The sequence below is a fragment of the Eurosta solidaginis genome, chromosome 3 (genome assembly GCF_040869045.1).
Source record: "Eurosta solidaginis isolate ZX-2024a chromosome 3, ASM4086904v1, whole genome shotgun sequence".
NCBI lineage: Eukaryota > Metazoa > Arthropoda > Insecta > Diptera > Tephritidae > Eurosta > Eurosta solidaginis.
In genome coordinates, this window is record NC_090321.1 from 202,892,136 (window position 1) to 202,918,698 (window position 26,563).

General features: G+C 40.8%; 1 protein-coding gene across 2 annotated transcripts in view; it reads left to right on the forward strand.

Moving 5' to 3' along the window:
- Positions 1-26,563, forward strand: part of stan (Protocadherin-like wing polarity protein stan) — a 299,969-nt gene that overhangs the window by 244,233 nt on the left and 29,173 nt on the right. For both annotated transcript variants that reach the window (XM_067774726.1, XM_067774727.1), the window contains 2 exons: positions 6,903-8,878; positions 11,979-19,308. In XM_067774726.1, the coding sequence (XP_067630827.1) occupies positions 7,069-8,878; positions 11,979-19,308 (9,140 nt within the window). In that variant the 5' untranslated portion in view covers positions 6,903-7,068. The remainder of the gene's footprint in view (positions 1-6,902; positions 8,879-11,978; positions 19,309-26,563) is intronic.

Sequence of the window (26,563 nt, forward strand, 5' to 3'; positions counted from 1 at the left end):
CGAGCGACGAACTATGAGCTGATGGATGCAGTAGAGCGGTAAATGAGTGAGTTTCACGCGCATATTGAAAGTAAAAATTTCGCATGCAATACTGCAGAAATGTATGTACATATGAATGTATGTGTGCATGAGTCATTGTCATATGTTTTGGACATGCAACTTATACACCCACACAAATATTAAATAAAAAATAATAAAAATAAATGTAAGGCGTGATAGCCTCCGAAGAGATTTTAGGCCGAGCTTCTCTTTCAATTTTCGTCGTGCTCCTTTCAGTTTATCCAACAAATTGGCGGGACATGACCTACTTGTTTTATGCCGACTCCGAACGGAATCTGCAAGGCAGATGAGTTTTCACCGAGAGCTTTTCATGGCAGAAATACACTCGAAGTGCTTCCAAACACTGCCGAGGGGCGACCCCGCTTAGAAAAAATTTATTCTAATTGAAAAATTTTGCTTCTAAAATTTCTGATGTTGCCCGGGGCGTGAACCCAGGATATTCGGTGTGGTAGGCGGTGCACGCTACCATCACACCACGGTGGCCGCCAAATATTAAATAGCACTTAAATCGGTACACCACTTACTTAAGTCACAGCGTGTTGCACTTTGGCGAATCAATGTATGAGCAGATATATGACCAACAAGCAATCGTTCACCAAAGTGAACTCATAAATAATTTAAAAGCGGCAAACTTGTGCTACAACATGCAACACAGCATGTAGCCATATACATATGTAGGTTTTGTTAAACCGAGTTTATAATATTGAAACTGCAATATATTGATGTATACATGTGTATGTATATATGTATGTAGAATAATGGTGTATAGTAATACGGCATGCATGCGGCATGTGCAAACATATGTACATATGTATGTTTATCAGTATGCAGCTGCTACAAGTGTAGTGTCAAAACTTTTTGAAAATTTGTATGCACATAAACGAATGGTTTTCTAGGAATCCCGCGAAAGGTGCAGCGAACAGTAAGTTTGATGTTATTATTTTGTTGTGGTTGCTGCTATCGACAATATGTCTTTTTGGAGATTTCGTAATTTAGTTGTTACCTTGATTTATGATGCTGAGAAGTAAATTAATTTTATAGAAACTTTCCGCCTGCTCATTTTCACATATACATATTTTGCTCCAATGTAACTGTTTATATTGATACTAAAAATGGTTTCTCGGTATATTCGTCAAAGGAGATATGGGCCATGATTCTCCGGACATTTTTTGTGCGCTTTTCACATTTTCTACAAACTAGCGGTACTTAAAAAATTTAAGTCGTTTCCGCGCATTATCTGAAAAACGTGTTTCTGCAGAGAGGCTCTCCATGCAGAGTTTCCCAAACTACTGCCAAAATTTGAACTTTGAACATTTGGATATTTCAACAACGCACTCTATTCCGCTGTGCCTGCCGATTGTATGTGCTAGCTTTCGTTAATTGCAGTAACTTGCCGAATAGGCTGTCTGGGCCATATTTATGTGAGCTCGCAAATTTCAAGTATTTGACTGTAATTTATGAAAGTAATTTATACGGAAAAGCATCAAAAGATTCTGAAGGTTCAATGTAAAGAAGTTTTAATTTACAGTTTGCAGCTGCGGATATATCTTATGAAAATTTTGTAGAGGTGTAAAAGTCTTCAAAAAATTTACTTAAGAAATGTAGCAACAAAACCGGTGGCGTTCAATCGCCAATTGATGACGACGATGACCATGAATTGTTCCTGTTAAGAGAGCTGTGATTGTGTCTGTGATTAAAGTTAATGGTAAAAGTGGTTGCGAAAGTGATGCAGAGATTGTCACATTCAGTCGGTCGCAGTGATTTCTCCAAAAAATGTCGCCGTGACAAAGTCGTTGTTATTTTAATATTTCCAGCTGCAGCCATTCCCCCATTACGGGTCATATCAATTGCCTTATCTAAAAAATGTTTGTAATAAATGTCTGTCACTGCCATCCCTTAGATCATATATGCAAGACCAGTAATATTCCACGTCAACAAGTTCTTAAATGAAATGTTAAACTGCGAGATCGGGTGAGTTGCGTTTCTTTGTAAGTTATTTTATATACTACATAAACAAAGAAGACGTGAGTACCGTTTAGTTTAGTGAGCAATCGTTTAGTTCGACGTGTAAGCATACAGGTGCACCTCGAGAAAACTAATGTTTTTAAATTAACAATAGCTCGTCCAAGTGTTGAAGTTAAATAGAGGCAACTTTACCAGAAACAAATAATTTCGGGCTTTCTGAGAGGAGCAAAGGCGTCTTCTTATCGGTAACGACCGAGACTGACAAATTCATCTTTTATCGCCAAGGCATCGGTTTCTAAGTAATTTCCTATTGGTTTGTTATCAACGGTCGATCGATATGTTAAATCAAAAAGATGACTTTTCTATAACAAATCGATAACACCTTGATACAAATTTGGCAACACCCAAATAACAAATTGATAGTGGTACAACACACAAGCGAGATTTTCGAGACCCGAGAAATCGAGAAATCGACTTCTCGTGAAATTCTCGTGTCTCGAAGTACTAGTAAATCTCGCGAGCTTCTCGACATTCTTAACTAATCGCTGTATGGACAGTATTTATGCACTTGGCTTTTTTTACTTGTGAATTTTTTGTTTATTATATTGCTTCAATGACATTTAACTCAAATCATATTTATTGTACATATAATTTTGTTCGCAATATTTTATTTTTCAAAGAGACATCAAGAACATGGCTTCTCGCAAGATTCTCGAATCTCGAATTACTCGTAATACTCGCGATCTTCTCGACTTTCAATCCAGTCGCTGCATTGGCAATTTTCTATACATTTCGATGTTTTTTACTTGTAGTTTCACGGACATTTTGGCTTGTGCTCCAGAAGAAATCGTAAGCTCTATATAAAACATCCAATGATTCGATTAAGTTGAATGTCGGGAAGCTGGCGAGCCTTACGAGTAATTCGAGATTCGAGAATCTCGCGAGCGTTACGAGAAATTCGAGGTTTGAGAATCTCGCGAGCCTTACGAGTAATTCGAGATTCGAGAATCTCGCGAGAAGGCGAGACTCGCGAGTAGGCGAGACTCGCGAGAAATCTCTTCTCGAACATGTTCGAGAAATCGTAAGCTCTAAAATCGATAGAAGGTCGATTACTCCTCGGTATGTTGAAGTGGCCGGTCAATTAAGACCTTACATAGACTGAATGTGTTCATTGTGTTATACATATTTTATAATGGGTCCATAACTTTTCTATAAAAAACCGATATAATTTCGATAATAAATGATAACTTTTCGACAAAATATCGAAAAATTTTTGATAACAAATCGATATATTTTTGATAAAAAATCGGCAACATTTCTATAACAAATCGATAATTTTTTGATGGTGATTCAGTAACTTTTCGACAACAAATCGATAACTTTTGATCAATCAAATCAAATCAAATCAATAACTTTTCAATTAACAATCAGTACATGTTTTATAATATATCATTAGTTTTTCGACTTTTTGAAAAGATGTCTATTTAGTTTATGGCAAAATGGCAAAAAATTGATGTTTTGGGTAATAAATCAAACATTCTTGATAACGTATCGACAACTTTTCGATAAATTACCTATAGTTTTTAACAATAAATCGATAATTTTTGATAACAAATCAATAACTTTGTGATAACATAGCAATAACTTTTCGATAACTTTTTATAATATATCGATAACTTTTCGATAAACCATCAATAATTTTTTGATCGAAACCTAGTCGAAAGAAAATTGATAACTCTTCGATGACCTTTGTTATCAATAACAAATATATACACTTCGTTGTTTTGTCTATACATCTTCGTTAACAGCTCCATAACAAATATTTGGTTTCTTTGCCTCGCCTTGCACCGGTCACACATTTTGCTCCAGTGTAGTGTTTACACTACATTCTGTTATCCCTCATACAGCATACAAATCCCACCTACACCTATATTTATACATAAAAAAAAAAAAAAAAAATGGATTTCCCCATAATGTGAGCAAAAATGTCTACATAAAAAATCTGAAACCATCTGCTAGCAATACGAACAATGAGTATGTGGGCTTTGCTGTTCTGTTAGAGACATCTATTACGTGCTACCAAGAAATATTCGATTACATTCTGCAATTTTCTGCAACTGGTATGTAAGAGAATGCGACTTCTTTCAATGTTTCTCTAATTACACCTTCTATATTCAATATTGCAGCTTACACTTGAAAAATTTTTTAAATTTATATTCGTACTCTGTTTTCTGCAGTATTTCCATATATTTTTACATATCTACTAACAATATATGTATGTGCACGCTTTTGTCACAAGCATGCTATAAAATTTCCAGAAATTAGATTCAATTATAATTTTATTAATATTAATATAGTTACATATATAAAATGTTTTATCTTCACTAACCTATTTTGATACCTCATTGTTGGTCAAATATGTGAAAATATATGTAAGTCATTATGTACCAACAAGCACTTGTGGCTACTGCATAAATGAACTATGAAGTATATTTAACAAAGACCACTCAAACTGAATTGAATACATGAAAATTTATAATTAATATGAACTGTAGTAGTTGTGGCATATTTGCAGCAATACAAGCGGTTTATGAGATTTTTTTTTTATGTGCTTGGACGTTGAGGCAGCTCACTGCCCTCAAGTGGCCCAACGAGACCAAGCTAATACTGTTCATGTATCCACACCCCGCGGTACCGCCATTAGGCATAACGTTAGGGGCGGAAAGGCGATTTAGTCGCCACTGCTTCGCATGTGCATTTCTCTGTGTTCTCTTTGGACATGCATCAATGGCGTCATCACTAGACACGCTATTTTACTTACAGCGGTCCAACAATGTATGTATTTGCAGATAAGGGGAACTAAATTCCTAATAGAAGGCTCGCCTCCAAAAACTCTTTTTCAGAAGATATTACTTGAAACAGCCAAGCCCACACAATGTCTGAGTGAGGTGGTGTTCTAGTTCGCCGTGCTTCCGCTCATGCCATTCTGCTATATTACGAATTAACATGAAGGCCCAGCGCCCTTTCCTCAATTCTTCCCACCTTCCTTGCCACCTAACTATTGTTCGTAACCTTGCGCTTTTCTTGTCATCTTCAGATGATCGGCCGATTTCAATTCCATAGAGAAACGGCCATTTCACTTAACAGCAGGACTACTGAAATTTTTCGAGACATAACAGGAAATTTCGTGGAGTTAAAACATGAAAAGTGAATATCAAAATATCCCCAAATTTCTAGTCAATTAATTATTCAAACACAAACTACTTAGTATGATTAACCCAACAAAATCCTATCTGAGGAGTTTGGCTTTAACTGCAGGGAGTTAGCTGGTGATTTGCGTGGAAATTCCATACAGGTCTAGATGCTGTTAAATTTCTTAAACATATTGAAGGTTTTCATATTATACTTTTCTTCTATATATTCTTATATAAGTAGTGGCAAATCATCGGGTTATATTCAATACATATCCGGATTCATAGACGGTGATAAGGTAGATGAGATGGTTCTTGAAGTGCTCGAGAGAAAAGTACTCCGGAAGATTTATGGTCCTGTATGTCATGCCGACGGTGAGTACTAAAGGAGGTATAATGATGAGCTGTATGAGCTTTACGCATATATTGCGATAGTGGAGTGAACAAAAACCCAAAGTCTTCGCTTGCTAGGTCATGTTATGCCGGCAAGAATCTTATTCGACACAGCAGCTTGAACGAAGAGGAAGGGGAGACGTTCATTGAGTTGGGAGACGTTTTTTTAAATGCATGTTGATGTAATCAAAAAGATATCCTGTGTCGTTTAGATGCGCTACACTGTGTACTCTCTCCCCTTCCGAGAAATAATTGAAATCAATTATAAGAATTTCTACTATGTGATGGATCTGCGAAAATTTTCGTTCTTTACTCTTTCAGCCATAATTTCAAGCTCTTCCCGTCATCGCCTTACAACAACTTACCCCCAGCAGGAAAGGGGGCTTAGAAAATAAACGTGGCAGGTATACCTGTCTTAAAAGGTGACTTAAAAACCCAAACGATTAAAGGGGTAGCTTCTTAACGGAACGTACCTGATTTATATCCAGCAAAGGAACATTAACATCGACAGCACTCGCCAAAACCTTCGAGGTACAACAACAACAACAAACACGTAGTTCTTTAGTCTTCTCCCTTTCATTTCTGAAGCGTTGTAGCATTTTTCATTATACCATTTGATCTTACGAGTTTCTGTCCTCATTGAAGACACAAACAACTGGGTTACTTCGTTTGGTTTATGATTGCTTCACAGAGCAGAAGCAAGTGCATTCTTCAGCGGTCTAGTAGCCGCCCGACAGTGCACATTCTTTACGATTTTCTGCGAAAAGGATACGGACAGAGGCATTTGCGTATCTTGACTGCCAAAAAACATATTATTTTGTGCCAACGCATGGTCCGCCCTTCTTGTTGTTCAGAGCTCCTTTACTGGAAGCTAATACAATATACGACTGTATTTAGGCTCACTTCGAAGTAAGTCAGTCGCCTCCCATTGGAAAATGTAAGAGGACTCTTTCTTTGTTCGGCCTGGTGGTGCGCTTTGCATGATTTAAATATCGGGTAAGCTGCAGTGCCCTTTCGCCTATTTTTTGCTTTCACCGTGAGACTTCGTTTAATGATTTTTTTTACATCTAAGAGGAATAATGTGGTTCCAAAAATATATATTTCACAATGTATTTCACGTATGCCAAAATACGCTACACTATGAAAATTAACCAGAATTTAGTGCACACTTGAGGCATCCCATAATAATTTGATGCTCAACCTAAAATATGTAAATAAATAATATAATTACTCACATGCACTCGAATTTTACTAAGTGCAACTAATCCTCTTACTACTCACTTCTCATTTCAGATGATAACTTTGAAGCGCCGCTCACCACAAATGCGAATTTAATGAGCGCTGGTTAAGCTGAGTGCTGAATTACCCAGCGCGTCTCACCACACGGTGTTGTAGCTTACGCTTACGGCGTATTAACATAAAAAAAATATATATATATATAACCAAATATAACAACAAAATGTTGGTTGAAACGGTGAGGCAATGGAAATGTTGGTGCTACAAATTAGCTGCTTGCAAAACCAATGAAAAAAGCCGGAGCAACACCAAGAGCAAAAGCAACAGTAAAGGCGCTGAGAACTGCTTTCGCAGCAAAAGTCGCGCTAAGAGTAGCTGCCGCAGCAAAAGCAGTAAGAAAATTAGCAGCAGTAGTCGTAGGGCAGACGACCTACAAAGTTCGTCAAGAAAGAAACACACGCCTGTTATCAGCCTGCCGCAGCTGCATGCAGCACTTGTCATATTCGTATTTGCCATTTTACAAACGCTGCCGCGCGCAGCCGACGCTTATCTGATAATCGTGCATGAAGACGTTCCAGCGGGTACTGTGTTCTTCAATGCGTCCGTATATAAGCTCGGCTCAGAGCGTAACTATAAAATTAATGCACACAAATCAGCGCATTTTGTACATCATTTGGTAGCCGTGAATCACAAAGATGGTCAATTACAATTGCGCAAACAATTGAAATGTGATGGCATTTATTATCCAAATCTCTTCACTTTCTATGTAGACTCGACTTCGAATCGGCTGCGTAGTATAGACTATTATAGTTTACCAGTGCGCATATTTGTCACAGGACGCGATTGTAATGAAGATCGACGAATTGAAGAGGAGATGCATAGTCGGCATTATGAAGAAGAAGAGACGGGCTATTCGAGGCGCAGACGTTACGTGGATACAATAGCGCATCCTGATTTGCGTTACTTTGGCGCTTACTTGGCGCACTCAAACAACGCGTTGGATGAGATGCCCGCAGTGACGCCCAGCGACGCAGATGTAATGAATCATAATAATAGTCGACGCGCATTTCGTGATGGTGACTTAATATTCGGTGATAATTTTGATAATGAAATGCGTCATCGCATATTGAGTCGTAAGCGGCGCGCAAAGGAACCATTGCAACTCGAGCCAGCTTTGCATCGGCGTATTACAGATGCTAAACAATGGATTGCGGAAACTTATGCCTCATATGCCATACACACCACGGATAAATGGAATCAAATTTGTTTGCGTCAATCACAATTCATTAACAATTTGAACGCTTTTCTACCCAAAACTATTTGTCAGTATTGCAAAGTGAACTTCTTAGATGTGAATGATGAACGCTTTGCTATTGAACATCAAAATCATGATTTAGTCGCTAGTCGTGACGTTTGCATACACGAATCGATGTGGAAGGTTAGCATCACATTTAATATACGTTGTACGCGCAAAGAAATTGTCGACTCTGATCATCGTTTGAAGATCGTCTATCATTATCAGGAATTCAATGATACGGATATAGCGAAACGTGTGCGTCGTGAATTGCGCAATCAGTCACCATATTTTGAGCAAGCGCTCTATGTCGCGTCTGTATTGGAGGAACAGCCGGCTGGTTCGGCGGTGACTACAGTGCGTGCTCGTGATCCCGAAGATTCACCTGTTGTTTATTCGATGGTGTCGTTGCTGGATTCGCGTTCGCAGTCTCTCTTCAAAGTAGATTCACGTACAGGAGTTGTGACGACTTCAGCTAGTTTGGATCGTGAACTTATGGATGTGCATTATTTTCGCGTCGTGGCTACTGATGATAGTTTTCCGCCAAGATCGGGTACAACGACGCTACAAGTAAATGTTTTGGATTGCAATGATCACAGTCCAACCTTCGAGGCGGAGCAGTTTGAGGCGAGCATTCGTGAGGGTGCTACAGTGGGATCAACTGTGATTACATTACGTGCTACCGATCAGGATATTGGCAAAAACTCGGAGATCGAGTATGGTATTGAGAGTGTTACAGGTGAGTCTGAGAAGTAGTTTTTATAATGCTTTCTTTTTAAACGCTAAATCTCATAACTTTATCGCCAACGCCCTAATTCGAACTTTTTAGAAGTTTTTCATAAAAGCAATAAGTGATTTTCCAATCTGCCACCGAAACTGAGGAGTAATCTTTTTTGTGATTCTAACTTAGAGCTCGCGGCCACCGTGGTGTGATGGTAGCGTGCTCCGCCTACCACACCGTATGCCCTGGGTTCACACCCCGGGCAAAGCAACATCAAAATTTTAGAAATAAGGTTTTTTAATTAGAAAAAAATTTTTCTAAGCAGGGTCGCCCCTCGGCAGTGTTTGGCAAGCTCTCCGGGTGTATTTCTGCCATGAAAAGCTCTCAGTGAAAACTCATCTGCCTTGCATATGCCGTTCGGAGTGGGCATAAAACAAGTAGGTCCCGTCCCTCCAATTTGTAGGAAAAATTAAAATGAAGCACGACACAAATTGGAAGATAAGCTCGGCCTTAGATCTCTTCGGAGGTTATCGCGCCTTACATTTATTTATTTTTATTTTTTTAACTTGGAGTTGACAGATTACGCAAATTTTTGGGGTAGAGTTGATAAATGACTCTATTTTTGAGGACTATCGTAATTAAAAAAATAAACAAATAATGTAAGGCGCGATAACCTCCGAAGGAGTTTAAGGCCGAGCTTCTCTTCCAATTTGCGTCGTGCTTCTTTTGAATTTTTCCTACAAATTTGCGGGACGGGACCTACTTGTTTTATACCGACTCCGAACGGCATCTGCAAGGCAGATGAGTTTTCACTGAGAGCTTTTCATGGCAGAAATACATTCGGAATGCTTGCCAAACACTGCCGAGGAGCTACCCCGCTTATAAAAACTTTCTTCTAATTGAAAAAAAAAAATTTTTTTTCAAAAATTTTGAAGTTGCTTTGCCCGACGTGAACCCAGGATCTTGGTGGTAGGCGGAGCACGCTACCATCACACCACGGTGGCCGCCATTGTCATTAGGAGCTGTGAAATCCTGGTCGCGGCTTTTTCATCCATTGTTCTGACTTCTTTGTCCGTGACTGCGACTTCACACGGAATCAATTTTTATTCAAGATTGCTGCTAAGAAGTAATGCAAGGGAAACAGTTGACAGACCACATTATTTTTTAGGGTACCTCAGAGTCTGGAACTGTGACTACTCAGTCGCAGCTCTTTTTGTAAGTCACTGCGACTTCACGTTATACAAGAATCTTATCAAGGACTTTTGACAGATTACGCAACTGTTAAGGGCATCGTAATTAGGAACTGTGAATCCCGATCGCAGCTTTTTTTATCCGTGACTGTGACTTCTCAGTAGTAGCGATTTTTATTCGGACCTGCTACTAAAGAGTGTACAGAGAAAGAGTTGATAGATCATGGGATCATTGAGCAGCATCGTGAAAATCGTCTCGTAATGCTCTCCATATGTCCCAAAATTATCTTGAGAGCAAATCCGAAATGATCTGGAGAAAGTCACCGAATGATATGGAAAACGATGTCGAACGAATTTCGTCGCTCGATCACAGAAAAAAATTCCAGGATAATCGCAAAATAATTCGGAAATAGCATCAAGTTGATCCCAAATTAAGTCAAAATTATAAATTTTTCGAAATCGCGTAGAGCTCCACTGCCGTGGTGTGATGGTAACGTGCTATGCAGATGCCGTTCGGAGTTGGCATAAAACGTTTAGGTCCAGGCCTGCCAATTTGTAGGAAACATTTAAAAGGAGCACGAAATAAGCTGGGAGAAAAGCGCGATCTAAAATCTCTTCGGAGTTTATCGTGCCTTACATTTATTTATATTTTATTTGTTTAGAGTTCGACCAATACAACTATATGTAATTATTGATCGAGATCAAATAGTTTAGTTTTTTTTAATGTTTTTTAGAGCGAACTTTCATCCAAATCCCAGCTGCCGTTGAAATCGAGCTGAGTTGCAAAAACGATAAAAAAAAAAATAAGTAAAATGCTACTGTTCCCAAGAATAGAGGATCTCCTCTTAAAAAACAATATCGCCAGAAGATTCTTCCAGACTATAAGCAATCCGCATACCAAATTTTAGCCAGTTCATTTAAGCCGTTTCTGTTTTACCTTTATGGGTTTCAAACCTGCAGCTGCAATGATATATATAGACAAGTAGCTTCAGGAGCATTTTTCTAGAGACTTTTTACTAAAACTTATTGTATTTTGGGGCCGCTGCTGGGTTAATAAGTCTGTTCCCGTTGGAAGATATAATATCTTATGATATTTTGACTACAGGACAAAATACTCTTTAATTTTGCTGTCATTTTGTTCCCAACAGTAGTCCTAAACCGCATCTACATTCCTTAACTTATAGGTCACTCTAGTATATGTCGCAAAGTCAGGGAGTCCTCATGCCTTTCCTGCCTTACAAAGGGTCAGTTTGACAATGACTGTTTAATATTTAAGGTACGCGAACTCCAGATGCAAGTTTTGTTTCTTTTACCAGTTAGGTAGAAGGAACGGACCACATTTTTTAATTATGTGACAACTTAACTTAAGTCCTTCTCGATTTTTTCCTTAAGTATTGGATTAAACCTTCAGTTTTTCCAAGCTAGTATCAAACAGTTCTAAGGATGTACCATCTGGTAAAATGACCTAAGTACCCAGTCTATAAGAAATTTGGTAAACTATATATTCCCCAGCAAAGGAATATATGTTTACATGCAAAACGAATGCAATATGAGAACTTTGACTCAATCAGCATTCTTGCCGACCAGGCAACCTTTACTGTATCAACGTTGCCGTTCGGCAATGCATTCTGCTCATCAAAGGCCTCCACCGCAATTGTGTCACAACGGGAATGTTTTCATGGCCATCAAGATATCTTATTGGATACTAGCATTGATAATACGTTGGTGGATCAATTTACATATCCTGCTTTGATTGTGATGTTTGGTAACTATAATACTAATGGGTTGGACATAGGAAAATTAAATTGATTTCAACTGAACCCAACCTGGCCTCCTCCTGTATTTAGTTCAAACTAAAACAAAACCGAAATAAAATATTTCCCACATAATTTCAAAAATTAAAAAATTTACTTTCTATCTCTTTTCAGACGGCACTGGTACGTTACAAGATCAAGAAATGCCCATTTTTCGCATAGACTCACGCTCCGGTGTCATATCAACGCGTAGCACATTGGATCGTGAAACTTCGGATAGCTACAATCTAATAGTCACCGCTTCGGATATGGCTTCGGCACAGAGTGAACGTAAAACAGCTACCGCTACAGTCATCATAAAAATTTTAGACGATAATGATAACTATCCGCAATTCAGTGAGCGCACTTACACGGTTCAAGTGCCCGAAGATCAATGGGGTGACGATAACGTAGTGGCGCACATACGCGCTACCGATGCCGATCAAGGTAATAATGCAGCTATACGCTATGCCATCATTGGCGGTAATACGCAATCACAATTCTCAATTGATTCAATGAGTGGCGACGTGAGTTTAGTAAAGCCACTCGACTATGAGAGCGTACGCAGTTATCGTCTCGTGATACGAGCACAAGATGGTGGCAGTCCATCGCGTAGTAATACAACACAACTGCTGGTGAATGTGATTGATACAAATGATAATGCGCCACGCTTTTACACTTCACAATTTCAAGAGTCTGTGTTAGAGAATGTGCCTGTGGGTTACAATATAATACGCGTACAGGCGTATGATGCAGATGAGGGCGCTAATTCTGAGATTACGTACAGTATTTCAGAGCGCGATGATAATTTTCCTTTGGCGGTAGATCCGCGCACTGGTTGGGTGCAAACAATTAAGCAGTTGGATCGTGAGGAGCAAAATCGTTTCACTTTTCAAGTTGTTGCCAAAGATGGCGGTGTGCCGCCAAAGTCCGCGAGTTCGACTGTTGTAATTACTGTGCAAGATGTAAACGATAATGATCCCACATTTAATCCGAAATATTATGAAGCGAATGTGGGTGAGGATCAACCGCCTGGTACGCCTGTAGTCACTGTGACAGCCACCGATCCAGATGAAGATTCACGTCTGCATTACGAGCTCACTTCGGGTAATACGCGCGGACGCTTTGCAATCACATCACAAAATGGGCGTGGTCTTATAACAATTGCGCAATCTTTGGATTACAAGCAGGAGAAACGCTTCCTACTCACCGTCACTGCAACAGATTCTGGTGGACGTTCAGATACTGCGACAGTGAATATCAATATTACGGATGCTAATAATTTTGCGCCCATCTTTGAGAATGCGCCCTACAGTTCGTCGGTTTTTGAGGATGCACCTATTGGCACTACAGTTTTAGTCGTTTCCGCCACCGATAGTGATGTCGGTATTAATGCTCAAATCACTTACTCACTTAATGAAGAGAGTATTAATGGAGTTGGTAGCCCCGATCCCTTCTCAATCAATGCACAAACTGGCGCGATTGTAACAAGCGCTCTTTTGGACCGCGAAACCGCCAGCGGTTATCTGCTAACTGTAACGGCTAAGGACGGCGGTAATCCCTCCTTGAGCGATACCACAGATGTGGAGATAAGTGTCACCGATGTTAATGACAATCCGCCCGCTTTCAAGAATCCACTCTATCAAGCTTCCATACTCGAAGATGCATTAGTCGGCACATCTGTCATACAAGTGTCCGCCACGGATCCTGATATCGGTTTGAATGGGCGCATCAAGTATTTGCTAAGCGATCGTGATATTGATGACGGCTCTTTCGTTATCGATCCCACATCAGGCACCATACGCACTAATAAAGGTTTGGATCGTGAGAGTGTCGCTACATACCACCTTATCGCAATTGCTGTGGATAAAGGTTCACCACCGCTCTCAAGCACTGTGGAGGTGCAAATACGTTTGGAAGATGTCAACGATTCACCACCCACTTTTCCATCAGATAAGATAACACTATACGTACCTGAGAACTCTCCAGTGGGTTCTGTGGTTGGTGAAATACATGCGCACGATCCGGATGAAGGCGTCAATGCTGTTGTGCATTACTCCATTATAGGCGGCGATGATTCCAACTCGTTTTCTCTTGTCACGCGTCCTGGCTCAGAGCGCGCGCAACTGCTTACTATGACCGAATTGGATTATGAATCAAATCGTAAACGTTTTGAGTTAGTCATACGCGCTGCAAGTCCACCGCTACGTAATGATGCACATGTCGAGATTTTGGTAACGGATGTGAATGATAATGCGCCTATATTGCGTGACTTTCAAGTGATCTTCAACAATTTCCGTGATCACTTTCCCAGCGGCGAGATCGGTCGTATACCTGCCACGGATGCTGATGTCACGGACAAGCTAACATATCGCATACTTTCGGGAAATAATGCAAATCTCATACGCTTAAATGCGACATCTGGTGGTTTGATTTTGAGTCCGCAGTTGAATACGAATGTGCCCAAATTTGCGACTATGGAAGTGTCAGTAACGGATGGCATCAATGAAGCCAAAGCGATTATGCAACTCTCTGTGCGCCTCATCACCGAAGATATGCTCTTCAACTCGGTTACAGTGCGTTTGAATGAAATGACGGAGGAGGCATTTCTCTCGCCTTTACTCAACTTCTTTCTCGATGGTTTGGCGGCGATTATTCCATGCCCTAAAGAACACATATTCATATTTTCCATACAAGATGACACAGATGTCGCCTCGCGCATTTTAAATGTGAGTTTCTCTGCAAAGCGTCCAGACGTCTCACACGAAGAGTTCTATACACCGCAATATCTGCAAGAACGCGTCTATCTCAATCGCGCTATACTCGCCCGTCTGGCTACAGTCGAGGTGTTGCCCTTCGACGATAATCTTTGCGTACGGGAACCCTGTCTTAATTTCGAAGAATGTTTAACTGTGCTAAAATTTGGTAATGCCTCAGAATTTATACATAGCGACACAGTGCTATTTCGTCCTATTTATCCCGTAAACACCTTTGCCTGCTCATGTCCTGAAGGCTTCACGGGGAGTAAGGAACATTACCTATGCGATACGGAAGTGGATCTCTGCTACTCGGATCCCTGTCACAATGGCGGCACCTGCGTACGACGTGAAGGTGGCTACACTTGTATATGCTCAGCCAAGCATACGGGCGTTAACTGTGAAACTGATATCTCAACGCTGAAACCGTGTATGTCGGACGCTTGCGACGGCGGTTATTCTTGTATGAACTCATTTCTAAGCTCACAGCCGCCACCATACACAGCAACATGTGAGTTGCGCTCTCGCTCATTTTCTAAGAACTCTTTTCTCACCTTCGAAAGCCTTAAGCAACGCCATCGTTTCAATCTAAAGCTGCAATTCGCTACGGTACACGAAAATGGGCTACTACTCTACAATGGACGCTACAACGAACTGCACGATTTCATTGCGCTCGAAATACTTGAAGGTCATGTAAGCTTCTCATACTCGTTGGGTGACAATAAGCAACGCGTTTCCATCGTACAACAAACTAAAGTCTCGGATGGTGAATGGCATGATATCGAAGTCATATATTTGAATCGTACTGTTACTTTGGTATTGGACAAATGTGATACAGCTATAGCGTTGGCTGGCAGTTTAGGTGATCGTTGGCGTTGCGCTAATCAAACGACGCTAAATCTGGATAAACGTTGCGCGCTGCTTACAGAAACTTGTCACCGCTTTCTCGATCTTACAGGACCTTTGCAAATTGGCGGTCTACCACGTATACCAGCACACTTTCCCGTGGATAATCAAGATTTTATTGGCTGCATTTCGGATTTGCGCATTGATGAGCACTACATCGACCTCAACTCATATGTGGCGGATAATGGCACAATCTCCGGCTGTCCGCAGAAGTCACCGCTCTGCTCGTCAGAACCTTGTTTTAATGGAGGCGTGTGTCGCGAAGGCTGGAACACGTACAACTGTGAATGTCCGGAAGGTTATGCGGGAAATGCGTGTCAAGAAACTATACCTGCCCCATGGCGCTTCTCCGGTGATGGCAGCCTCAGTTTTAATCCGCTACTCAGACCAATACAACTGCCATGGATCACTTCGCTGCAGATGCGCACTCTACAATTGGATGCCTTTTTATTGCAGATACAAATAGGACAAAACAGCTCGGCGTTGCTATGTCTAAAAAATGGCATACTCTATTACATTTACGATAATGAGCCAATGTACTTAGCTGGTGCTTACCTCTCGGATGGCAACTGGCATCGCATTGAGGTTAAATGGCTCGGTTCGGAAATACAATTCTCTGTGGATTATGGACAGCGTACAGGAGTTGTGCCTATGTCGCAAAAGGTGCAAGGACTCTACGTGGGCAAGATAGTTATAGGTAGCGCTGATGGCTCTATTGGCGCGGTGGGTGACTTATTGCCCTTCGAGGGTTGCATACAAAATGTGCGCATTGGCGCAGCACAAACCGTGCTCTCACGTCCGTCAATTCGCGAAAATGTCGAGGACGGCTGCATGTCACGTGCAGAGTGTCCAGAAACTTGCCCGCCACACTCTACATGCACCACCACTTGGGATGAAGCGCATTGTGATTGTTTGCCAGGTTATGTGGGTGGCGACTGTTTGCCCATATGCACAGTGAAGCCTTGTGTTGCGGGTGTGTGCCGCGCTAATGTTAGCTTACCACGTGGTTATAAATGCGAGTGCAATAACTCGCTGCAACATGGCGAATACTGCGAAAAGACGGTGCAGCAACCATGCCCCGGCGGTTGGTGGGGTGAAAAGGTATGTGGTCCGTGCAAATGCAATTTGAAGAAGGGTTATCATCCAGATTGCAATAAGATGACGGGACAGTGTTATTGTAAAACTAATCACTATCAGCCACATAATGAGACGGCGTGTTTGGCGTGTGATTGTTATTCTATTGGTTCGTTCAGCAGTGCGTGTAATCCACTCACCGGACAATGTGAGTGTCGTGAAGGTGTAATCGGCAGACGCTGTGATTCCTGCTCCAATCCTTATGCGGAGGTCACACTTAATGGCTGCGAAGTAGTCTATGATGCCTGTCCACGCTCATTTGCTGCTGGAATTTGGTGGCCACGCACGCCACTAGGAAGCACAACTGTTGAAAATTGTCCTACGCCTGCACGCGGAAAAGGTCAGCGCACCTGCGATGCCATGTCCGGCGGCTGGAATCAACCTGATATGTTCAATTGCACTTCAGATCCCTTCGTCGAGCTACGCAAACAACTATCGCAATTAGAGAAGCTTGAATTGGAGTTGAACTCATTTGTGGCAATTAAAATGGTTGAAAACTTGCAACACGCATGTGAAACTGTCGATCGCTCGAGCGCGGTAAAGAAGAAATTGGTAAAAGATAGTCGGCGCTATAAAATGGAGTCTTCATTTTTGCTGAACGAAGGCAGCAATATGTGGTCGAATGAACTCGAAATGGATTATCTCTCAGATGAGTTGAAATTTAGTCACGATCGTTTGTATGGCGCTGATCTTTTGGTGACCGAAGGCATACTACAAGAGCTAATCAACTACGAACTCATGCAAGGCGGGCTCAATCTAACGCACAGTCAAGACAAGTACTTCATCAAGAATCTCGTCGATGCCGCAAGCATTATTTTGGATCGCAAATATTCACACGAATGGAAACGCGCCACCGAGCTAATACAACGTGGACCTGATGATCTCGTCGATGCATTCAATAAATATATGGTCGTTTTGGCTAGCTCACAGCATGATACATACACCAACCCCTTCGAGATTGTGCAACGCAACATGGTCTTCGCGCTGGATATTATTACAACAGAGTCGCTTTTCGGTTACGAGCCCGAGCAGCTGAGTGAATATCATCGTACGAAGTTGAATTTGAAACCGAATGCGTTTACGACCGAAAGCGTGATACTGCCCGATACGAGCGGTTTCTTGCAGCACTCAGCGAAACAGAAACCTGTCATAACATTTCCCAAATACAACAACTACATACAAGATAAAACAAAATTTGATAAATACACAAAAGTTTTAGTGCCACTGGATATGTTGGGTATAACGCCGCCGGGCAGTAATGAGGTCACGCAAAGTCAGTCAGATTACCGCGCTATCATCGCGTATGCGCAATACAAAGATGTGGGACAGTTATTGCCCGAAATGTTCGATGAGACTATTACACGTCGTTGGGGTGTTGACATAGAAGTGGCCACGCCCATACTCTCACTTGCTATCTTAGTTCCATCAAGCGATAGTGAGGAGAAACGCATAGAGATACCTTATCGCAAGATATCATCACAAAAAGTCAGCTCAAACGAGCAACAGTTCATTGAGGTTTTCGATGTGCGAAAGAATAATGGTGGCAGCGGTAGTGACGAGCATATGATTGAAAATATACGCATAACAGCACATGAAATACCACCGCCACCACAAGCACCGCAATCAGCATCAGCTGAAGTAAGCTCACGCGAAAAAAACGCGGAGCAAGAGATTACAAGCAACGAAGCTATGGAGGTAGTCGATGGCGGGGAACCGCATATAAGCGTACGTTTCGACAACGACAACATTGAATTCCATGGCGATACAGGCGAAGAAGTAGATGTTGCCGCCTCACCAGAAATCGGTAATCCACATTATGATGCTCCAGCTAGCAGCGCTGAAAGCGCTTCCGCAGAGCAAACGAAAGGTGAAAATGAAGCAATTTATCGCACACGTCGCCGTCTCGTCAAACGTCAAGTTGAAGTGATTTATCCATCTGAGCAACAAACACAACAACATGTAATTTACCGTTCACTCGGCTCTCCACACCTCTCTCAACCGATCAAGCTGCAAATGTGGTTGGATATTGAAGCGGCACGTTTTGGTCCACGTTCAAATCCGCAATGCGTACGTTGGAATTCCTTTACAAACCAATGGACACGTTTGGGTTGCCTCACTGAGGTGCCCGATTTCGATGAACTGCCACTTGATGGCCAACCTATTATTGTTAATTGTACCTGCACACACATTTCTAATTATGCCGTTATTGTCGACCTTATTGATCCAGAGGATATACCTGAACCATCGTTGTTAGTACAAATTACATCGTATTCAGCTTTCATGGTTTCGTTGCCGGTGTTGCTGAGCGTTTTGGTTGCTTTGGCTTTGTTACGCGGTCAGCAAACCAATTCAAATACGATACATCAGAATATTGTTTTGTGCGTATTTTTTGCTGAGCTTCTATTCTTCGTTGGTATGCAGTCACGTCGCAATCTGTTGGAGAACGAATTTCCTTGTAAGCTTATAGCGATTTGCTTGCATTACTTTTGGTTGGCTGCATTCGCTTGGACCACAGTCGATTGTGTACATTTGTATCGTATGCTAACAGAGATGCGTGATATCAACCATGGTCCGATGGGTTTTTATTTTGCTATGGGCTATGGTGCACCCTCAATTGTGGTTGGGCTGTCGGTGGGCGTGCGTGCTCATGAGTATGGCAATAGTTTGTTGTGAGTATTTTTTGTTGAAATTGTTATTTAACGTAAACATATATATGTGTGTATATAGTAGATAAATGTATATTAGGGTGGTACTTTAAATTTTAACTCAATGCAGATGCTGCGGTGAAACGGTGATTGGTACAAGAAATATTAGAAAGGTGCCGCTAAAGCTCTTACTGAAACTTTCACTTTCAATCCGATTTGATTGAGAAGCTCGTTGGTAACAGAACAATAGATATTTCTGCCAAAAATTAATCAGTAGGTGGCGCTGATGTCGCCTTATTAGAGAAAATCGTATTAGTGATTTCGTTTGGTTATATTTTCAAATAGTGATCACAAGAATAACAATACGTATTTTTGCGAAAAATCTTCGAAAAACGACAGACAGATGGCGCTACTGCAAAGTTTTTTTTACAAAAATCATGTTAATCGCGTTATCTAAGGTGTTCACTTTGTACTAGGCAATGAAGGCTCATTCCAGAAGATATTTGTAGATTTAATGGTATTATGCTTTCAGTTGTTGATGTCTTCTTTTCCCCTCGCGAGGATATCAAGCAGCCTCGCAGAGACCTGTTGCAAGGGCAATATAGCTGCAGCTCGGGCGGCAATAAGATTTCGAGACGCGGGATAAAAGCTAGTAAATTACGGTTATACTAGCATTCTGATAGGCTCAACTTCATCCCGGGTACGACATTAAGCTGGCAGATCGCTTCAGCACTATTTCGGATACAGTAAAGCGTTAAAGCCGGCCACGGTAGGGCCAAGGCTGTAAAGGGTCTTTGGTACTGGTGGGTTCGAACAGGAATCAACGTGTCAACAATACATTAAATAGTAGCCACACCAAGCACCATGATTGTAAGAGGAACGACACAACAAGAATGTAAGCAGTTAGCACAAAACTGCGGCTTGGACCGGAACTATAACTAAATTATTAGGGAATTGCAATTAGGTTTGCGCCTGTACAAGACAGCTCGGTTTAAGGTAAAAAGTCATGGGCTGAGTGTACTTATTTTCTGTTGGCGTTTCTCAGCGCTTTATACTCTTAAGACCACGTTTGCACTCTATGAGTCAACTGCTCCGTCACGGTTCATCGCCAGTCTACTTAAAATCGCCCAAGTATACACAAAAAGTATACCAAGGTTCCAAGAAGTAAATCCGCGTACACGTGGCAACCGATCATCTACATGTACGCAACTAAATGCGACAGAGAATCAACGGAGTTACGGGGAACGAGTTGTTGCGATAAAGCGCCAGGAAAGTTACGCTGACTCAACGTGGCAGAGCTTCAGCGGAGATGTGTCAACAAAAGAAGAGGAATGTCGACCCAAACACAGCTGAACATCGTCAAAAGCTAATCACTACACACCGTGACCAAGTGCTAACGCTTTATGATGCGATATCATTCTTCGGGTCATCAGTTTTGTCACCAGCAACTGTGCCCGTAAGCGTAAATTGTTGTTGTAGCAGCGCTTCGCACTATCCGATAGGTGCGAATACTAACAAATTGTCAACAATAATCTCTAACGTTTGTGTAAGAAGACTTGAAGTTTCAACAGGGGTGGACCAGAGATAAAGGGGCGTTGGTTCCACATTGCAACTGAAAAGATGGTTTGGGTCATGTGGGGACACGTCACAAGCAGAACATACTTTATGTATGTCGGGTTGATTCTGGATAGGTAAGAGTTTAACCTGATACAATATTCAGATCGAAGTTGAGCTAGAGTGACGTGCATTTCCCTGGGAGGTTGGTTTCCTCTATTGCGAGTTTAAGGTATTTGACTTTAAGAACGGGGTGCACCGAACAATTGTTGACTGAGTACTCAGTACTCTTAACGCTTGAAGGTAACTTCTTAAGTCCATGGAAGGCAGCACGTCTTCAATCAGATGCCTGTTGGGATGCCTAAATTTTTGGCTACTCAGCGGAAACTGTTTGTTCAGCATTTCATTTCTCTCCCTTATGGGAATTACTCTCGCCTCAATGTGTAAATGGAGTTTTGTAGACATAAGAAGACAACCCGTAGAAACTCTGAGAGCGGTGTAGTTTCTTCCAGTAGCCATTAAAGAAAAACCGTTGTAGTATAACAGAGTGCAAGCAGAGTTATCCAAGATAAGTGCGACAGATCCAGTGGGATTTGGGAAAAATTGTATATAGTAAAAAACCGGTACCATTTTCTTTCCTACGTGGAAATTTTGTTTAAAGTGACTCTATGTCTTTCAGAAAAAGTTCGTGGAATTGAGCAACACTCCGTTTAAGTTTTTATGGAACTAAATTAACGCGGCAACCGTGGTGTGGTGGTAGCGTGCTCCGCCTACCACGCCAATGAGCCTGGTTTCGATTCTAAGGCAAAGCAACATCAAAAATTTAGAAACAAGTCTATTTTAATGATTTTTCTAAGCGTGACCTGCTCTCGGCATTTGTCAAATACTCCTAGTGTATTTTTGCCATGAAATGCTTCTCAGTGAAAACTAATCTGCATTGTGGATGCCGTTTGGAGACGGCATAAAACATGGATATCCCATCCAGCCAATTTATAGGAAAAATTAAAAGGAGCACGACGCAAATTGGAATATAAGTTCTCCTCGGAGGTTTTTAATTTAACGCATTGACCAAGACAATCATAACATATGCCTGAGTAACATGCAGGGCCGGCGGCACGCGCTCAGCCCGAGTTGGTAGTGAAAAAATATGATTTACCAACCCCCCCCCCCCCCCCCCCCCCCCCCACTCATTTACCCTTTGCGTGACCATGATTAGAATTTTGCAGTCCTTTAAAGTAGGAAATAGAAGAGAATTTCAAGTTCACAACATAAATCAATAACTAGTACAAATACATGTAGGTTTAAAAATTTATTTGCTTTTTTACAGGCCATACTATATATAAGCATCATTACATAGCAAAAACAGCAGTTCGTTTCGAATTGCGACGGATAAACTCATTCATCAATTCATCCAAATTGAGCTTATCAACTGCTTCTGAGTGCGAATGTAGCATTGCCACATGATTTAGTCTATTTTTCGCAGTTGATGACCTTAAATTATTTTTGGATCGACGCAAAACCGAGAAGCTCCTTTCATTGGAGCACGTTGATCCAGGAATCATAATTATCAATCGAATGAATCGCACAAATCCCGGAAAAAGATACATAAAACATTTGTTTTCTCTCAAAAAATTTACGATTTCACGGATATTGCTGACCTTTCTTTGTTCGCGCTGTAAAATTTCAAGAAAAAAATTTCTATAATTTATAAGTTCATGATCTTTGAAGTCCCCCCTATAAAAGGATACAATTCTTTTGTCATCGTTTAATTGGCCCACAGCAAAACTCCCTAAAGATTTAAAAAATCTGGCTGAATCAGTATCGAATCGAATTTTCAAAGAAGAATACACTTGGTAGAAAATTTCACAATAAATTTTCTTGTAATAATCTTCCGGATATTCGAAAACATGACCATCAGAATTGAAATTTTGAAAACACTTTGGCAATTTTCGTTTCCTTGGTAAATGAGCTTCCCCAATTTCGAAAATCTTGGCCATTTCATTACAAGTTTGCCAAATCTTCGTGAATTTGGAATCGCGAGAACTGTTCATAATTTCCGCAACAATTTCTATCTTTTTATATGAATCGACGACACAGAGCTCCGAGTGCTGTAGATCTTTGTTGAGAAATTCGATACGATTGAAAATTTCGATAATTGTTACTAAAAGGAACAAAAAATTGAATGACTCCATGGAATGACGAAATCCCGAAGCCTTCGCCACGATAATGCTGTCAACATCTCTATCTTCAGTGAGCTTTTAGAAAAATTTCATCACTGTTTCTTAGTTGGCAGCTACAGTCTTCAAAGATTTTATTCGAAGGACCCATCTGTTGAAAAATCAAGTTCTGTAACTCACATAAATGATAACAAAGACCTCAAAATATATTTATACCTCGTAGGACAGTAAGCAGCTAAAGCAGGCAAATCTTTGTCATTTTCTTCTTCGGCAGAGGCCTGAAGTTCTTGGAATTGTGCAATGCGTTTTGGCGAGTTTCGCACAAAATTTATCAAGTCCTTAATTACTCCGATAAAATTCCTCGCTTCCAAGACATTGTCAATGCCGTCTTGAACTCCTAGATTAAGATTATGTGCGTTGCAATGTATAAAAATAGCTCGTTCTTCTTCTTCCTGTATTCGCTGTTGTAAGCCAGAGATTCTTCCAGATACATTAGCTGCCCCATCATAGCATTGGCCTCTGAGTTGGGCTAGTGGCAGTTGAAAATGTACGAGGATATCTTTTACTATATTAAATAATGTCTCGGCTGTTGTCTCTTTTGTAAAATAAAACCGCATAAAATATTCCGTAGATAGTAGATCCCGGAAAAAAAAATTTATAATGGGCGTGGCACTGCCGCTATTCTTACAAAGCATTTTCTAAAGTTTTTGGAACCATAACTCGAAATCAACCTATCGTGATAAGATTCGGCACATATATTTTTTCGTAACGAATCTTTCTCATAAAAGTGGTCAAATTCAGTTAATAACCTCGAGCTGAGTATAATATGTTCGGTTACACCCGAACTTAGACTACCTTACTTGTTTATACTTACGTTCGTGGGTAACTGCAGCTTTACTAGTTGACGCTGTGGCAGTCCCCCCTTCTTGCCGACGATCGCTTTCGCTGTTCGGCTTTATATTCCGAATGAGAAACCGGTCCATTTTCATAGTTTGTTTTCTGTTTGTTCGATCACTGATTTCTTAAATAAAATACAACACTATTCTAAATATGTTCAAATAGTTAATTTTATTCACCACTACTTTAAGTAGTACAACGGCAAATATATCACTCGGTATTAGGTACACTTCAGAGAATTATAAATCTAAACTGATTCCTGTGTTGCTACTAGCTCCTAGTTAGTTCAAGAAACTTCTGCTGGTTATTTACTTGCCGTGTCTCATATTGTCTTTTTGTGTCTATAACTACATGTGTGTGTAGTTGCTTTGCATTCCCGCTGTCGGCTGCGCTCTCTCTCTTATGTAGCAGCGATTGTTTCATTTCTTGTCACACGTGTGTGTGGCTTTTATGGAGTATTTATTTACTTTCAAGGTAATGATGTTCCGAACCTGCTTATATGAAGAAGAAGCTATGAAAAAGCTTTAACCGTGAGAACAACTACCACAAAATACGTGATTTTCAGTGAATTTTTCCGAGCTAGTAGTACTACCCATACTACCATAGGCTGCCGCCGGCCCTGGTAACATGGCCGAACACCGCTCTTGCTCGCGCTGCGCATGACTTCAATTTTGGGAATGCGTAATGCTTATTTACAAAAAAGTGGAATGAATGCAGAGCTAAGGAAATCGCTTGCGTGACTATAAGATCAATTGGCCTGACAACCACTTCAAATGGTCAAAGGATAAATTGACTTTATGACCTTTATTAATTCGACTTTATGGCCATTTGAGAAGTCTTAGTTTGGCCCCATAAAAATTTTGGGGTAAAAACCATAACAATCTACAGCAATTTGAGATCAGGAAAAAGCAAAACAATTTTACAGTATTGCTCAGACGTGAATATGTTTTCATTTCGAATTGAACTAAAATGAGAACGTAATATAGACAAAGAAGAGTTGTAGACAAAGATTTTGAAAAATAATCGGACGATTTTTTAATTAAAATTTTTTTAATTGAAAAAGTTTTTCTATCTCAGAGAGAACCTCGTTGGGCACTTTTTTATCAAATGTTTTACTCCAATCGGACCAAAACAAAAACGGGAATGAAGTATTCCAAAATTTTAAATAAATGGAAGAAAAGACAAGAGGGAATGGGCTGACACATTAGCAAGTCGAGCTGAAACGGCAGCCAGATTAAATAATATGAGGGAACTCTATGAGATTAGTAGGGAACTCACCGGAAAATACAGGAGTGGTCAAAAACCAGTAAAAGACTTAAACGGAAATCTTATTACTGAAAGCGAACAACAAATGAGTGTATGGGTGGAACACTTCAAGAAAGTATTAAATAATCCTGTAGGTGAAGCGACCTTAAATTCCAACACTATTGCTGCAAACTACAACAGCCAACCCCACTTCAATGGGGTAAACAGCGCGCCCCCTACGAAAAATGAAATAATTTCAGCAATCAAGTCCTTAAAAAAGGGCAAGGCCCCAGGAACTGATGACATATATGCTGAATACCTCATAGCAGATCCAGATACCGCAGCTGAAACCTTACTTCCAATCTTCCGTCAGGTATGGGAAGAAGAATCCTACCCTCGTCAGTGGAATGAAGGCATACTTGTAAAAGTCGCAAAAAAGGGAGATACCTCTGATTGTAACAACTACAGAGGTATCACCTTACTCTCGATTCCTAGCAAAGTGTTCTCCACGATCTTACTGTCCCGAATTGAAGAGGCGGTGTATCGAACTCTAAGAGAAAATCAGTTTGGCTTTAGACAAAACCGATCCTGTGTTGATCTAATAAATACCGTCCGAATCATTGTTGAACAATGCTGTGAATACAGAACATCAGCTTATTTACTTTTTATCGACTTTAAAAAGGCTTTTGATAGTCTCGACAGGAAATATATTTGGGAAATACTACGAAAACGAGGGATGCCCAATAAAATAATCAACATTATAAAGGCAATGTATGCCGAATTTAAGTGCCGGGTCAGTCACGATGGGCGCCTCTCAGAACCCTTCGAAATTAAAAGCGGGGTGCGACAGGGATGCATACTCTCCCCGCTCTTGTTTATCTTGGCATTAGACGAGATTATGAGGAACGCAGAAAATGGTGGACACGGTGTACAGTGGACGCCTTTCACTCAGCTAGGGGATTTAGAATATGCAGACGATGTCTGTCTGCTAAGCCACAGAAGTACTGACCTTCAACACAATTTAGAAGCTGTCAACACACATGCAAAGGAGGCCGGACTAAGCATCAATACAGCGAAAACCAAAGTCATAAGATGCGGCTATAGTATTTCATCAAGGCCATTGACGCTTACGGTTGACGAAAATGAAATCGAAGGTGTAGAGTCCGTTGTTTATCTTGGTAGTATTGTCTCAAATAAGAGCGGTGCAGATGAGGACGTTCAGTCTCGCATAAACAAAGCAAGAATGGTTTTTGGGCAACTGGCAAACGTGTGGAGGTCCAGCCAAATATCTTTAAAAACGAAGCTTCGACTGTTTAATTCGAATGTTAAATCAGTACTGTTTTATGCTTGCGAGACGTGGAAAAGCTCAACTTCAATTCAGAAACGTCTACAAGTTTTTATTAATA